General features: G+C 40.2%; 1 protein-coding gene across 7 annotated transcripts in view; it reads left to right on the top strand.

The window, feature by feature from the left end:
- OSBPL9 (oxysterol binding protein like 9) overlaps nt 1-17,621 on the top strand; it is a 186,685-nt gene that overhangs the window by 37,514 nt on the left and 131,550 nt on the right. For all 7 annotated transcript variants that reach the window (XM_035018578.1, XM_035018577.1, XM_035018576.1 and 4 more), the window contains one exon: nt 17,074-17,152. In XM_035018578.1, coding sequence (XP_034874469.1) covers nt 17,074-17,152 — 79 coding nt within the window. The remainder of the gene's footprint in view (nt 1-17,073; nt 17,153-17,621) is intronic.

Raw genomic sequence — 17,621 nt, 5'->3', positions numbered from 1 at the left:
TGTGTGAGTTCTTTATATATTTTGGATATTAACCTTATTGGATATGTGATTTGTAGATACTTTCCTCTGTTCAATAAGTTGCCTTCTCATTTTGTTGATGATTTCCTTTGCTATGCAGAAGATTTTAGTTTGCTGTTATCCCACTTGTTTATTTTTGCTTTTGTTGCCTTTGCTTTTGGAGTCAGAATAAGGTAAAGGAACTTACCGCTTATGTTTTCTCTGAGTTTTATGGTTTCAGGTCTTGTGTTCAAGTCTTTAATCCATTTTTTTTTTAAAGATTTTATTTATTTATTTGACAGAGAGAGACACAGCCAGAGAGGGAACACAAGCAGAGGGAGTGGGAGAGGGAGAAGCAGCCTTCTCGCGGAGCAGGGAGCCTGATGCAGGCCTCGATCCCAGGACCCTGGGACCAAGACCTCAGTCGAAGGCAGACGCTTAACAACTGAGCCACCCAGGAGCCCCGTCTTTAATCCATTTTGAGTTAATTTTTGGGTATGGTGTAAGATAATGGTCTACTTTCATTCTTTTGCATTTGGTTGTCCAGTTTTCCCAGCACCATTTGTTGAAGAGATTGTTCTTTTTTCATTGTATGTTCTTGGCTTCTTTGTCGTAAATTAACTGACCATGTATGTGTGGGTTTATTTCTGGGCTCTCTATTCCATTTAATTGATTGATGTGTTTGAAAAATCACCACAGGTTAAGGGTTCAGTTCTACAAGCCTGCTCTCCACCCCTTACTTCAGACACCAGTTGTAAGCCCCAGGCCATTACCTGTGTTCTGACTGACCAGCTACAAATTGGAGGTTCTAACAGCCTCCTCTTTAAGTTTGGTTGATTTGCTAGAGCAACTCACAGAACTCAGGGAAGCATGTTTACCAATTTACTAAAGGATATGATAAAGGATGTGAATCAACAGCCAGATGAAGAGCTATAAAACAAGATTGGGGGAAAGGGTATGGAACTTCCATGCCCTCTCTATGCATGCCACTCTCCCCTTCCCCCACCATCTCCATGTATTCATTAACCTGGAACCTCTCTGAACCCAGTCCTTTTGGGTTTTATATGGAAGCTTCAGTGCATAGTCAAGATTGACTAAGTCTTTGGCCATTAGCTGATTCAGCCTCCAACCTCTCTTTCCTCACCTGTGGTTGGAGGTGGGGAGGACTAAAAGTTCCAGCTCTCTAATCACGTGGTCTCTCCTCCTGGCAAACAGCCCCTATCCCCCCTCTTTTAAAAATATTTTATTTATTAGAGAGAGAGAGAGCATGCATGAGCAGGGGGGAGGGGCAGAGGGAAAGGGAGAAGCAGGCTCTCTGCTGACCAGGGAGCTGGACGCGCAGCTTGATCCCAGGACCCTGAGATCATGAGCTGAAGGTAGATGCTTAACTGGCTGAGCCATCCAGGTTCCCCTAACTTCTGACATTTTAATTATAATGTGTTTTGGTGTGGATCTCTTTGGGTTCCTCTTACTTAGGATTCTCTGTACTTTCTGGACATGGATGTGTGTTTCCTTCCCTGGGTAAGGGAAATTTTCACCCATTATTTCTTCAAATAAGATTACTGCCCCTTTCTCTCTTTTCTTCTGGGAGCCCCATGATGTGAATGTTAGTTTTTTGATGTTGTCTCATAAGTCCCTTAAGCTGTCCTCACTTTCTTCATTCTTTTTTTCCTTTTGCTGTTCTGATTGGATGAGTTCCACTGCCTTGTCTTTGAGTTGACTAATCTTTTCTTCTGCTTCATCTAGTCTGCTGTTGAACCCCTTTAGCGTATTTTTCAGTTCAGTTATTGTATTCTTCAGTTCTGTGACTTCTATTTGGTACTTTTTTATATTTTCTATTTCTTTAAGTTCTCACTGTGTTTACCTAACCTTCTTCCCAGTTTGGTGAGCATCTTTATGACCATTGATTTGAACTCTTAATCAGGTAAATTACTTGTCTCTGTATCCAGGGTTTTTTTTTTTTTCTGTAGTTGAGGATGTGCCAAGACCTGTCAGTGTCCCAAACGGGAGGATCTCAGTACCTAGATTCAAACTAACTGGAAGCCAGACCCTGGGGCATCAGCTTTTAAATGTATGCAATTATATGCAGTCTTGTGGGACTGCAAATGTCAGCCCCACTGGCCATCAGAGCCAGGCCATCTGGAAGTGTCCCCTGGATGGCAGTCACGCAGAAATTGGGGCTGCAGATGTGTGTAAGAGCTCTTTTTTGGGTGATACCAGAAGCTGGAGCAAGGAAGAGGGCCAAGATGGTGTCCACAGCCTGTGTTCCCTTAGAGCAACTCCATAGGTCACTAAATATGTGCCAGATGTGAAGCCTGCCCCTCAAGCCAAAGCTAACCAGACAAGCTAAGGGGCCCTCTTCACAGAAAGATTGGGGAATGTGAATCAGTCTGCTGTTTGTGTAGTCATAGCCTACCACAGTCTTGTGGAACCCAGCAATGCAGCCCACCCTGGCCACCAGAGCCGGGTGAGTAAAGACATCCTCTGGGCAGTAGCCAGAAAATTTGGAGCTCTAGGTGTGAAAACCACTCACTCTCTAAAATAAATAAATGAAATCTTTAAAAAAAGAAGAATTTTTTTCTCTGTTGGTTACAGACCGTGGGACCCACAAGTGTAAGTAAGCCCCACTGGTCACCAAAGCCAGGTGATATAGAGGGGTCCCCTGGTAGCAGTTGCAAAAATCAGGGCACCAGACGAATATAATCTCCTTTCTGGGTGACACTGATGATTACAGTCCCATGGGACCAGGAATGAAAGCTCCCCTGGCCTCCAGATCAAGAGGCATCTCCTAGGCAGTAGCCCCCAAAATTGGGGCAGCAGACACTTGTAAAAGCTTCCTTCCAAGAGATATTAGTGCTCTGGAGCGTAGCAAAGGGAGAGTGTGAAAATGGCATCCACCAGTTTCTATCCTTGGCGAGTGTTCCAGGAGGCTCTTAGATGTGTGTGTTAAATTAGATGTCTGCCTGTAAGGCTGATGCTTTAATATAAGCAGGTAAGCCTCCTTGACTTTTAGTCTGGTGAATTTGAAGGATCGAAATGAGACAGGCTTATTTTGAGCAGATGATGTATATGTGATAGCATATAGATTTTTAAAAATTCAACTTTGTTTACTTTTTTTTTTTTTTTCCTTCCATTGGTTTCTCTTTTGTCGTCTTGGTTTTATTGCTTTTCTAAGCATTTGTTACTGATCTTAGTCACCACTCAGTCTGGTATTAACTGCTTTCTTGGCTTGAGATAGCTAAATAGTGAGACTTTGGCAGAGTGTATTGAGACAGCTCTTCAGTTGAATTCAATCTAGGTTTGGGCCACTGTTTCATTGTTACATTTAAAGCACTATTTTTTCCTTTCTTTTCTTTCTTTCTTTTTTTTTTTTTTTTAAGATTTTATTTATTTATATGACAGAGAGAGAGATAGAGATGGTGACAGAGATAGAGAGAGAGAGCCCGAGTGGGGAGGAGAGGGAGAAGCAGGCTCCCTACTGAGCAGGGACCCTGATGCGGGGCTCAGTCCCAGGACCCTTTACCTGTTCATTATCTCACAGTTCTTTAGACCAGATATTTCAAAAGCATTCTCTGCTTAAGGTCTCACAAGGCTGAAATCAAGGTATTGACTTGGCTGGGCTCTTATCTGGAGACTCTGATGAAGAATCTAAGGGAGAATCTGTTCCAAGGTCATTTAAGTTATTGGCAGAATTCATTTCCTTGTGACTGTAGGACTGAGGTTTTTGTTTTCTTGCTAGCTGTCAGCTGGGTTCTTCTCTCAGCTTCTAAAAGCTGCACATATTCTTCGTCATGTAACGCCTCTCCTCTTCAAGGCAGCAGGGCAGATGCATTGAATCCTTCCAGTGTTTTGAATTTCTCTAACTTCCCATTCTGCTACCAGCTGCAGAAAACACTGCTTTTAAAAGGCCTCCTGGGATTAGGTTACACCCACCAGATAATCTCCCTTTTGCCATAATCACTCCAGTGATAACACATTCTGTAATATAATCACTTCAGAGATATCTCATCATATTCATAGGTTTCCACCCACACTGAAAGGGGAAGAAATTATATAGGGGCAAGGGTCGTTTAGGGTCTTTTTTTTTAGAATTCTGTTTACCATACAGCATGACAGAGAAGACCCAGACATACCTGTGTTTGAATCTTATTTTTGCCCTTGTTGACTGGAAGAGGGAAGTTATCTGTAAGCTTCCTGAGTTTGAGTTTTCTCTTTAAAGTGGGGATTATAATACCCTTGCAAAATTTTGTGAGGATTGTGTGTCTATGTGTGTCTGTTTTAAGAGTCTTTGTGGTATTTTCAAAAAGTTGGACTGCCATTTGGTTTCCTATTTATGTGTCAGTTGGAGAATTTGTTTGTAATTAGGTTCCAAGGTCCTACTCTCTAGATACATTGTTTTAGATTAGGGTCTGGAACCTATTTTTAAAAACATTTTGTTTTGTGATTTTTGTTGTGCAGTCAAGTTTGGAACCACCAGTGTAGTAGAAAAGAATCAGAGACCTGGGGTTGAATCTTACTCAGCTCTACCCCTTACTGATTCTGTGCCATTGGGCAAATTTCTTAACCTCTGTGAAGATAACCTGTAACTTGCAGGGTTGTTGTGAGGCTTAGCAATTATGTATGTACAGGGTTTGGCACACAGTACATATCTAATAAATGATAACTGCTGTGGATGATGATGATGGTGATAGATAATGCATTTGTCATCTAGATTCCAGGTGAGCTTAATGAGCTATCATTGACTTGTGCCACAAATCTCTCCCCACTTCTTCATCCATCGCAGACTGTATTCCAACCACACTATACTTCTTTGTGTTCCCTCACTGTGTTTCTTCATTCCTCATTGCTTCTGATATCCTGATATATTTTATATTTTTAGAAATTCTGCGCCCTTAACTGGTGAGCTCATCTTCTAGAGACTTTTCAAATGTTCCTTCTTCTGTGTAGCATTTCTGATCCACATCCTTCTAACAGACTTTGTCCTCCTCTGTCGTTTCATAACATTTGCCACTTATGTCCATGAAAGCACTTACTGCATGGTATTACATGTTATATTTCCCCCCCCACTCAGATAGTGAGTTCCCATCCACTGTCACAGTGCCAGGTACGTAGTTAAGTAGATATAAAAAAACGCTTATTGTTGATTTTGTATATTTATAAAAATAATATATGTTGTGGAATTTGCCTTTATTATAGTTTACATACAAAAGAATATGGAAGTTATCTTAAACACAGTATGAGCCAGTGGTATGGTATGATTTCTAGAAAAAGCAAGGGGCACCTGGCTGGTTCAGTTGGTAGAACATGCAACTCTTGATCTCAGGGTTGTGAGTTCAAGCCCCACACTGGGTGTGGAGCCTACTTAAAATTAAAAACAAACAAAAACAGGGGTGCCTGTGTGGCTCAGTGGTTAAGCGTCTGCCTTAGGCTCAGGTCATGATCCCAGGGTCCTGGGATCGAGCCCCGCATCGGCCTCCCTACTCAGCGGGAAGTCTGCTTCTCCCATTCTTCCTCCCCCTGCTTGTGTTCCCTCTCTTGCTGTGTCTCTCTCTCTCAAATAAATAAATAAAATCTTAAAAAACAAAACAAAACAAACAAAAACAAAGCAGAACACATATGTGGTTTTAAGCTACATAAAAGGAAAATAGGGAAAGGAACCAGTAGTTATTGAGGAAGCTCTTTGGATCAAGCACTGTGCTGGATGATTTTCACATTATTTCCATGATAATCCTGTCAGGTAAATGGTGTTAGGAGGAGAAAGACTCAAGCTACTTTTAGTAATTTACCAAGGTCACAAAGTAAATATTGAATCTGGGATTGAATTTATGTCTGTCTCGTTCCAAAACTCTTCTTCAGTCTTTAGTGTTACCAGACTTCTCTATTATTTTTGATTTATAAGAGCTAATGGCAGACACTCCACCTTGTTACAAGGTAGGGTCAAACCAGTGGAGGAAAGCAGAACAGTGAAAACCATTTCCTTCCCATATTTTTATGGTCTTTGACTATATTGGTGGTAAAGTGTATGCCGCTAGGTGGTGCCCTCGCCTTGATGGAAAAGTAAAATGGTTGAGACTTGGGTCTGAGTCCACCCCTCTGCCCCCCCATACTAGCTAAAAGCAAAATATTGACATTTCTAGGAAAAATCTGCAAAAGGGAGAAGTAACAATGTGTAATATAGACAAAGAACAAGCCATATATGAAATGGAATTCAAGTCTAGATTCTGCCACTTACTAGCTTTGTGTCTTCAGGCAACTCATCTGTTTAGCTCTGAGTCCTATTTTCTGGAACGGGCATCATATTATTTACTCATAGAATTATGAATATCAAATTAATTGATATAATAAAAAGTATTCCAACACAGTGTTTGGGACTTAGGTTCTTTTTTTTTTTTTTAAAGATTTTATTTATTTGACAGAGAGACACAGTGAGAGAGGGAACACAAGCAGGGGGAGTGGGAGAGGGAGAAGCAGGCTTCCCGCCGAGCAGGGAGCCCGACGCAGGGCTCAATCCCAGGACTCTGGGATCACGACCCAAGCCAAAGGCAGACATTTAACGACTGAGCCATCCAGGCGCCACGGGACTTAGGTTCTTAATGAATGGTAGTTACTGTTGTGATTGATAAAATGAATCTCAGATTCAGAATAATTCTACAGGGCCTTAGGAATTGAATCACCAAAGTAAGGTGAATTATACTCAACAAAGTTGTTTTTGTTTTGTTTTGTTTTTAAAGATTTTATTTATTTATTTGAGACAGAGAGAATGAGAGAGAGCACATGAGAGGGGGGAGGGTCAGAGGGAGAAGAGACTCCCTGCCGAGCAGGGAGCCCGATGCGGGACTCGATCCAGGGACTCCAGGATCATGACCTGAGCCGAAGGCAGTCGCTTAACCAACTGAGCCACCCAGGCGCCCACTCAACAAAGTTTTTATGTTAAATGTATCGTGAGTTTTTGAAAACTGTTAATCTATATGTGACTTCAAGTAACAATTTTTACCCAGCCCAGTGAAATGAGTACTCTGTCTACCAGTTGTGCTGTTCATCAGAGTTGACTGATTCCCTAAGGGATATGTCATCTGTTCTCTTTTAGTCCATCACAAGAGAGATCAGCAGTGTATCATCGTGGATTATTAATAGTTTTAGCACTGACTTTTTCTGATAGTGCCTTATTTCCTTGACTGTACATTATTTTTTCAAATGTTAACATCTCAGGCTTTGGGATTCATGTTACAATCATTGTCATCTTAGAATGGATGCAAAAAGGTATTATTTTTAGGTTAATGTGTAAGTTCAAGAATGTCTTCACTTTTGGGGGTACCTGGCTGGCTCAGTTGTTAGAGGGCTTTTGAGTTTGAGCCCCATGCTGGATATAGAGATTACTTTAAATTAAATCTTAAAGGGGCGCCTGGGTGGCTCAGTTGTTAAGCATCTGCCTTCGGCTCAGGTCATGATCCCAGGGTCCTGGGATGGAGCCCTGCATCGGGCTCCCTGCTCCGTGGGAAGCCTGCTTCTCCCTCTCCCACTCCCCCTGTTTGCGTTCCCTCTCTCACTGTGTCTCTCTCTGTCAAATAAAATCTTTAAAAAAAAAAAAATTAAATCTTAAAGAAAAAAGAATGTCTTCACTTTTATCCCCTTAGATCTGCATCTTCTAAGAACTTCTATTGTTTTGTCATTTCATTATGAAAAATCACTCTATTGATATCTGCCTTTTTTGTAAATTCAATAGCTTTTTTGTAAGCATCATCTCTTCTCTATGAATTTAACACTGAAAATACCTCCTTTGGGCAAGATGTAAACTTCTGCTTAATCTCTGTGATTGGTACATAGATATCATTTTGTTTTATTTTCTGAATGTGTATAATATAATTATAAATTAAAAATAAGAAGGTGATGAAATGTTAGCCAAAAGAAAGCTTGGAAACGGTATTAATATGAGACCTAATAGACTTTAAGAAGAAGAAAATTTAAATTTTTACAGAAAAAGAGAATAAAAACCCAGTATCACATAGATAACATTATTTAACAACAGTGGAATAAATGAGAAATCCCTTAACAAAACAGTAGCCACTCGCTGCCTTATACACGTACTTCTAAATAATTCATTGGTGAATGTAGAAATCATAATGGAAATTATGAAATATTTAAACCTGAATAATAAGGGACCACATCTTAAAACTGCATCTAAGGCAGTCTATGATTTATGATCTTAAGTTAATATAAAATAAATTTAAAATATTAGAAAAAGGTAATAATAAAGTAACAAGAAAATAAAGGAAATTTTTAGACCAGAGTCCTTTATTAAATGTAGATGTCAAGGGGTGCCTGGGTGGCTTAGTCGGTTGGGTGTCTGCCTTCGGCTCAGGTCATGATCCCAGGGTCCTGGGATTGAGCCCCGCATTGGGCTCCCTGCTCAGCAGGGGAGTCTGCTTCTCCCTCTCCCTCTGCCCCCACCTCCCCACTTGTGCCCTGTCCTGCTTGCTCGCTCTCTCAAATAAAATCTTAAAAAATATATATAGATGTCAAAATCCTAAACAAAATACAGCAAACCATACCCAGTAATGTATAAACAAAAGGTATTATGACCAAATGGAATTTATTCTGGGAATACTAGGACGCTAATTTTAAAGTTAAAGTTATTTACCATATTAATAGATCAAAAGAAGAAAAACTACATGACCATTTGAATAAATGCAGAAGAAGCAGTGACTAAAATGAAACATGCCTTTAAGATCAAGCAAACTAGGAATAGAATAGTCTTAACCTGATAAGGGGTATTTGCTACAATGCTACCAGTGTATTTAATAGTGAAAAAATAGAAGCATTCTCTTTAAAATCCACAGTAAACAGAGGTGGCTGTTTTTGCTGCGTCTTTAAATATTGTACTCTGGAGGTCCTAGTGAATGCTGTAAGACAAAAGATAGGGAAAATGAAGTCTTGGAAGGAAGAATCAAAATTAGTATTTGCAAATGATGTTTCTGTAACTGTACTATAGGTCCTGGCAAACGTGTACCACAAGAATAAGAAACAAAAGAATTCAAAGAAAAAGGACTGGAAGGGAAGAATAAACATTATTGGTATTTGCAGGTATGATGTCTACATAAAAAAAAAAAAATCACAGGGCACCTGGGTGGCTCAGTAAGCTGAGTGTCCAACTCTTCGGCTCAGGTCATGATCTCTGGGTCTTCGGATCGACCAGTAGGGCTCAATAGGGAGTTTGCTTGAGGATTCTCTCCCTCTCTTTCTGCCCTTCCTCCTGCTCATCCTCTCACGCATGCTTTCTCTCTCAAATAAATAAATAAATCTTTAGAAAAAAATTCACAAGAATCTACAGAAAAACTATTCAAATGACTAACCTTCAGCAAAATTTTTGGATACGAAATAAATACGCAGAAAACATATAGTGTTCCTTATATGACCCACAGACAATTAGGAAAAATTTATTAAAAAGTATAATAGCAAGAACTGTAAGTTATTAGGAATATGTTTTACAAGATAAATGCACTCCTTTGATGGAGGAAAACTATAAGACATCATTGAAAGACTAAAGGAAGATCTGAGCATTGAAAAAGCTCTATACTGTTCCCATTTTTTTTTTTTTTAAGATTTTATGTGACAGAGATACAGCGAGAGAGGGAACTTAAGCAGGGGGAGTGGGAGAGGGAGAAGCAGGCTTCCCACTGAGCAGGGAGCCCGATGCGGGGCTCGATCCCAGGATCCTGGGATCACTGAGCTGAAGGCAGACATTTAACTGACTGAGCCACCCAGGCACCCCTGTTCCCACTTTTAGACTCCATCATATATATGCTTATTTCCCTTAAATCTATAAACACATGTGATTCAGTCAAAGCCACAATTAGGCTTATCAAAAAACTTGACAAGGTGATTCTAAAAGTCATTTAAAATGGTAAAGAGGCAAGAAAAATTTGAAGAGTAAGGAGTTGGGGGACTTGCCATTACAGATGTTAAGGCTTTTTATGAAACTATGGTAATTTAAATGATACGGTGTTAGTATAAGGGGAGAGAAATTGATCAGTGGCACAGAAGAGAAATAGAACCACGCATCTATGGAAGTTTAGAATATGACAGCATTGCAAATCAGGCATTGTCACCCAGTAAATGAAGCTGGATCATATGGAAAAAATAAAATTTACTTCCTACCTCATGCTATACACAAAAATAAATTCTAGAGTTATTAAAGGTACAAAATGAAAATTCATACTTAATAAGAATGTATAGAAGAATGTCTTTATGATGTCAAGACAGAATAGGATGTTTTATTTTTTTAAAAGATTTTATTTACGGTGCCTGGGTGAGTCAGTCAGTCAAGCATCTGCCTTCAACTCAGGTCATGATCCCAGAGTCCCAGGATTGAGCCCCACATCAGGCTCCCCACTCAGCAGAGAGCCTGCTTCTCCCTCTGCCCCCCACCCGACTTGTGCTCTCTCTCTCTCTTTCTTTCTTTCTCTCTCTCAAATAAATAAATAAAATCTTTAACAAAAAATAAAAGATTTCATTTATTTGAGAGAGACAGAGATAGCGACAGAGATAGCAAGAGAGAGCATGAGCAGCGGGGAGAGGGAGAAGCAGGCTCCCTTCTGGCAGGACTCATTCCCAGGACCCTGGGATCATGACCTGAGCTGAAGGCAGACACTTAACCAACTGTGCCACCCAGGCGCCCCAGAATAGGATTTTTTTTTTTTTAAGATTTTATTTTTTTATTTGACAGAGACCTAGCGAGAGAGGGAACACAAGCAGGGGGAGTGAGAGAGGGAGAAGCAGACTTCCCACTGAGCAGGGAGCCCAACGTGGGGCTCGATCCCAGGACCTTGGGATCAGGACCTGAGCCGAAGGCAGATGCTTAATGACTGAGCCACCCAGACGCCCCAGAATAGGATGTTTTAAAGCACAAACCATGATAGAAGAGATTCATAGATTTGACAACATTCAGGTTTTAAAACCTTTGACCACCACCATCAACCAAAAGACACCACAATTAAAGAGAAAGACAGCCTATGGACAGGAGAGAAGGTATTTACAATGCATAAAGCTGGCAAAGGATTAATAACAGAATATATAAAGAAATCCTACAAATGAATAAAAAAGACAAAAAGAAAACCCAAAGAACACATACAAATCAAAGGACAAAAAGAATGCCCCAAAATACAAAAGAATGCCCCAGAAGAAAATGTACAAAGGATATGTACACTCAATTCATGTAAGAGTAAATAAGAATGGCAATAAATATGACCAGGTTCTTATTCTCAGTGATACCAGAAAGTGCACATTAAAACTCCAGCAATGTAGTATTTTTGTCACATTGCCAAGGATTTATAAAGTCTGATTATACCTAGCGTTGGCTAGTGATTGGGGGTATAGGAACTCTACTGAATCAATACAGTGTTGGGACATAAATCAGTATAACCACTTAGGAGAGCCATTTTGGAGTATTTAGTAAAGTTGAAGGTATGCCTGCTCCACATAAAAATGGAACTGTATTCCATTTCAGAGCATATGCTTGACATTTTTTTATAGAAGTATTACCAGGAGACATAAAGTGATAGTTATTGCTGAATTATTGGAATAGGAAAAATTAAAAATAACCTAAATGTTCTACATGGGAGAACTGATACATTGTGGTATACTTATATAATGGAATACTACATAGCAGGTAAAATGTATATATATATTCTCAAAATGGATTGTGTGTGTGAATATATACACATAATTCTCAGCATGGAAAAATATATACATATGTATGTATAAATGTATATGTATAAAATATATATGTATTTTCTTATTTATTCAACATGAACAAATCTCAAAATAATATTAGCAAAAAAAGCAAAGCAAATTGTTTGCTGTTCTATTACTGTTACCTAGAACAATGCTAGAGATTTTAATAAGTACTTGCTGAATCAATGAATGATGTTAAAGTAGGTCCTCCATTCAGCAGCATCTTTGGTGAGCAGGCTAAACCTCAAGCTTTCCTGCTTCCTTCTGTTTTGTTGACTCCTCTTTTTTCCCTCTAGATGATGTGTTCTTCCAGGGCAGAGATATATTTTATTCCTATTTATATTCCCTGGCTATTAATGTTCCTGGCCCAGAATAGGTATTTAATAAATGTGTTGAAGTAATTAGTGCATATTGCTTATTATAACAATGCCCTGTTAAGAGAGGGCTTTGGATCAGGAATTGCAAGAACTCAATTCTCCTGCCTTTTGGGTTGCAGGACCCTGGGCATTTTTTTTTTTTTTTAAAGATTTTATTTATTTATTTGGAGAGCGAGAGCAGGAACACAAGCAGGGGGTGTGGGAGAGGGAGAAGCAGGCTTCCCGCCGAGCAGGGAGCCCGATGTGGGACTCGATCCCAGGACCCTGGGATCATGACCTGAGCCGAAGGCAGACGCTTAACGACTGAGCCACCCAGGTGCCCAACATTTTTTTTTTTTTTAAACCTCTCTGAGCCTTAGTTTTGTTTTGTTTTCTTTCTTTCTTTCTTTTTTTTTTTAAGATTTTAATTATTTTTATTTGACAGAGAGAGAAAGAGCACAAGTAGGCATAGCACCAGGCAGAGGGAGAAGCAGGCTCCCCACTGAGCAAAGAGCCCGACACGGGACTCGGCATGACCTGAGGTGAAGGCAGCCGCTTAACCGACTGAACCACCCAGGCGCCCCTGAGCCTCCGTTTTCTAAGAGAAATACCCGTTCTCCCTAAATCTCCAATGTCAGATTTAAATGTGTTATATGAATGTAAGAGATTTCTAACATTTCAGCAGGGAGAGAAAGTATGTGGTTGTGAAGTTACTGTGGGAGTAGCTAAGCTGTGTATTCTTAGCACTGTCTACATTCCTTTTAGGAGTTGTGTGAGCAAATCTGTGTCCCAGAGGAGTCATCATTTCTTTTTTATTATCTTTGGAGCCAGTTTACCAACCCAGTTTCTCTTCTTGCAAAGGGAGGTTGGCCCTAAAATAGCCAGAACTCTGTTTTGTGGGGTTTTTTTTTTTCCCCTAAGCCATGAGAACAAAACTTTCTTTGGTACCAGAACTATGACTCATGTCTGAAATATGTGTGTGTACAGAGGACAGGAGAAGAAGGAAAGTCAGGAAATTCATCTGGTTGCACTAGACTCCAGCTCCAGTTACCTTCTATCTGGAACTTGGATAGTGTGACCCTGAAGCAGCATGTACCTTGGTTAGCCCAAGTACTGATAACCTGAAAGGTTGATCCTCTCATGTCTTCAGAAGAAAAATCATGAAAAGTCACTGAAAAATATATATGTTTATTATGTTGGTATAGTGGGTCTTAAAAGCGGGATTGAAATAAAAACTTTGGCATTCTGATGGACTAGCATAGTAAAGAACTTTGCTTAACAATAGAATATTATTCTATATGTGGATTAGTAAAAGGAGTTTTACTTTACCAAATGTAAGAACATAAGTAGTATAAACTCAGATAAAGGGAGAGGATGGATGTTTGGTGGGAGAGAACCTGGGGCAACTGGTAAACCTCAAGCTGTCCAACTGTAGAATTTGATAAGAGATGAGAGGTAGGCATGGAGCAAATCACTGAGGACATTGTAGGCTAGGCTGTGGTAGAGTGACTGTAACCCCTAAGCAGGACATTCTGTTAATTATTATGCCAGGACAACAGGAATAATTGAACTGTTCCAGGTAAATCAGGTCATATGGTCACCTTATTTGAAGGTGAAGAAGAGCCATTGATATGGTCACATACCCTACAAGGAACGGGAGGTTAAAAAAATTTTAGGCAGGAGGCTTGGGCAAATCTAGATAATCTTGACTGGAAGGGAATGAGAGAGGTGGGCTAATTGCCAGATGAAGATGTGTAATTGAAAATGATTGTTGTTGGTTAAACAGGGTAAAGAATTTGAACATCTGTAAATGCTGTTGGGAAAGAGCCAGTAGTCAAAGAAGTTGACAATTAGTAGAGTGAGAGACCTAAGGAAAGGTGATAGGGTATGGAGATCTTTTCCATATGACAAGTGAAAAGGAAGCAAGAGTGGTTATAGATGTGGGTGAACTTTCAGGGTAATAGCAAGACCTGATGGGACTAGGAGGTTGTTAGCTAGCTTCCAGAGTTTTCAAAGAAGCATTTGTACAGAGGAAGGGTAAAGTGTAATGGGCAAGAAAAGAATGCTTTCTCCCGTATAGGTTGTCACAGGTACTTAGGTAGAAATATTTCTGAAGCACAGCTTAGGTAATTAAGGGCCATTGAAGGAGAGTTTCAAGAAACAAATGGTCAGTAGCAGCAACAGTGCTTTAGACTGGTGGTATATGACAAAACTGGAGACTACTAGTTTTGTCTGGATGGCTCAGTCGTTAAGCGTCTGCCTTCGGCTCAGGTCCTGATCCCAGGGTCCTGGGATCGAACCCTACATTGGGCTCCCTGCTCCATAGGAAGCCTGCTTCTCCATCTCCCACTCCTCCTGCTTGTGTTCCTGCTTTCGCTATCTCTCTGTCAAATAAATAAATAAAATCTTAAAGAAAAAAACAAACTGGAGACTACTAAAGCAGTCATTGGAGATCTGTGAGAGTGTAGTTTGGTATAGTGGTGGGAAAGAAGCTAGATTGCAGGAGTGGATGAAAAGTTAAGGCGTGGACAATTTCCAAAAAGCTCCTCTGTGAAAGCAGTGAGAAAGGAGGTGGTAGCTAGGGGGAGATATGGGGTTTTGCTTTTGTTTAACAAATGGTTGGGAATTGAGCTTGAGGAAGGACATTAAAAAAGTGCAATTACTTGGTGTGTTTGGTTTTTCCCCTTGGGGTGTGGAAGAAATGTTGGGGATGAGTACATACAGGGCCTCTGTGTTAAGGAGGAAGGGACCATTTGATGACTGTGAAAAGGTTGGTTGGGCCAGATTTTGAATAGTCTTGAATGGCATTATAAAGAAATGTTGACTTTATCTATTAGTCCAAGGAAGGTTTTAAATATCTTTGTCTCCTGTAAGAGTCTGTGCTTCAGAAATACTACTCTGGCAATAGCAAAGACTGGAGTAAAAGGTAGCCAGACTGAAAGGAGACAGATTGCCTATTAAGCATGTAGTGATGAGAGGCTGAATTAGGGCATTGGCAGTTCATGGGATGGAATAATAATATTTGATAGTTCAGAGGTGGAATGAACACAACTTGTGGTGATGGAATGAAGGAGAACAGGTGTAGAACCTAGAGGTTTCCATCTGAGTTGACGAAGTAACTGGTAAATTCACACTAAGAGACCCAAAAGAAAGAGCAAACATTTGGTAGTGGGGTGATTTATAACAGCTTTATTGAGATATAATTCACATACAATGCAATTCACCCATTTAAAGTATACAATTCAGTGCTTTTAGTATATTCACAGAGTTGTGCAACCATTCCCACAATCAATTTTAGAATGTTTTCATAAACCCATACCCATTAGCAGTTGCTCCCTTTGTTACCCCACCTCTTCCCCTCCCCCCAACCCTAGGCAACCATTAATGTACTGTTAGTCTCTGTGAATTTGCCTATTGGACATTTTATATAAATGGAATTATATGGTCCTTTGTGACTAGCTTCTTTCACTTAGCATAATGTTTTCAAAGTTCGTCCATGTAGAGATCACTTTCTACCTTGTATTACGCTCACCTCTTTGCATGTTTTATCTCCTCCTCTGCAATATTAGTGCCTTGAGGGCAGGGACTATTGTTACATATTCTAGAGCTGTATCAAGCACATATTTTTGTATTCAGTTGTAACTTAGGAAATATTTGATACATCATAAGTTAGAAGTTAACTGAGTAACCACAAAATTAAGTTAACCAGAATGATCTGCTCCCATACATGCTTACCCACTGAGATGTGTTTATGTTTGCTGTCATGGAATAAGTAGGTACCGTGCCAGTGGTTCTGGTTCTGATATTAATCGTGTGACCTTGGGTAAATCATTTTACTCTCAGGAGACACTTAAGTGAAAATAAGGATAAAAATCCCAACCCAAACTGAAACTGAGGAATAACTAAGATAATTCAAGTTGATGGGATTTGGATAGAGTTGGGGTTTATCCAGACAGCCTTCTTCTTCTCAGAAGAAGAGATTAATAAATGTTTGGCTCTGTGACCCACTTCTCTTAGGATAGGAGTAGCCTTATTCATGGGATTAGGTATTTTAACCCCTTGATTCTTTTCAGCCCCCATTTTCAAGGTCCTGGCATGCTGTTGCTTTTGTCACCATCCTGGGGCATTTTACCTGTCTCATGTTCTCTAGCTTTTTTCTCTGAAATACTTTAGGTGCTTATTTCTTAAGGACACTAACCAATGCACTCCTTATTTTGCATAAATTCCTGTCTCTTAATTCCTGTTGTCTTAATGGGCTGCTTGTAGTTCAATATAAAAAATTAAAAGTTTAAAACCCACCCTATCCACCTTCTTGAAACAAACAACTTATAAATGCAATCCCCTCCTCCATCTTTTGGGGGGTTGTTCGTGCTTTTACTTAAAAAACACATATTGGGTGTGTACTTGAAGGTCATGTATCAATAAATAATATTGTCTTTGACTTCCAAGATCTCATGGCAGTTCAGGGGAGGAGGCAGACATATAAACAGATAATCACAGCAAAAAGTGGAAAGTGCAGTTGCAGAGCCATGTGCGAGTGGTTATGGGAGCACACTTGGAAGAAGTGATTGGGACCGTGTTTTGAAGCAAGTGTCACCTGACATTTCTGCACTAACAAGTGTAACACAGAAGCAGTCTGATGAAGAGGACCTGCATTCTTTGGCCTCACAACAACCGGGTGTGGTGGAGGTTTCTGGCTCCCCATTTTAGAGAGTAGTCCAAAGCTCAGAAAAACCCAGTGGCTGACTCTTGAACATAGCTTCTAGACTCAGCTTCTGTGTTTGTCCCCTCCCCCTCTCACGGCAACCATGCCCCTTATGCAAGAATAAAAGGTAGCCATGCAGAGTACTACAGTGCCCTGCCATCCCCTTTTCTGTGTCGAGCCTACTGCCAGTGTCCCCGGTGCATTGAGCATTCCAGGGCTGTAGCAGTAGTGAATATTGCTGATGTCATTGTTTGCCTTATTGGGATTTTGCTCTTTGTTTCACAGGGAGCTGTGATTGGTATAGACGATGAGGACGACAGCACCTTCACAATAACTGTTGATCAGAAAACCTTCCATTTCCAGGGTGAGCTAAAAGAAGAGATTCTTTCTCTTCACAGTCCCAACTGCTTCTTTTCTCCTCTTTTGGGTGTTTGCTGGATGCCTTGAATGGTTTTGCAACTGATTCTGCATGAATGAGTGCACAGGAACGTTCTGGATGAAGTGGTACTGCAGGTTAGACAGGGATTTGTATCTGCAGTGGATACAGATCTGTTTGAGGCGACTGTGGATCTGGCTGCAATTGGAGATTAAAAATATAAGGGATAAAAATCAGTGAAGGGAGAGAGTGATGGGCTGCTGCTGCTGCTGGCTTGTGCTTACAGAAGGTTGCTGATCTTCTTTATCGAGGAGTATGGTTCTGCCTCTGCATGAAGAGTCTAAAGACTGTGAAGGTTGCAGTGTTTGTCGGTGTAAAACTCAAAATGTAAATTAAATTGAAGCTAGTGGCAACCTTTGGCTTAAAGGTTTTGCTTTGCTTCAAGAACTGCAAGTTT

The sequence above is a fragment of the Mirounga leonina genome, unplaced genomic scaffold, assembly GCF_011800145.1.
Source record: "Mirounga leonina isolate KUSES-001 unplaced genomic scaffold, KU_Mleo_1.0 Mir_173, whole genome shotgun sequence".
Lineage (NCBI taxonomy): Eukaryota > Metazoa > Chordata > Mammalia > Carnivora > Phocidae > Mirounga > Mirounga leonina.
This window is presented reverse-complemented; position numbering and strand designations above follow the sequence as displayed.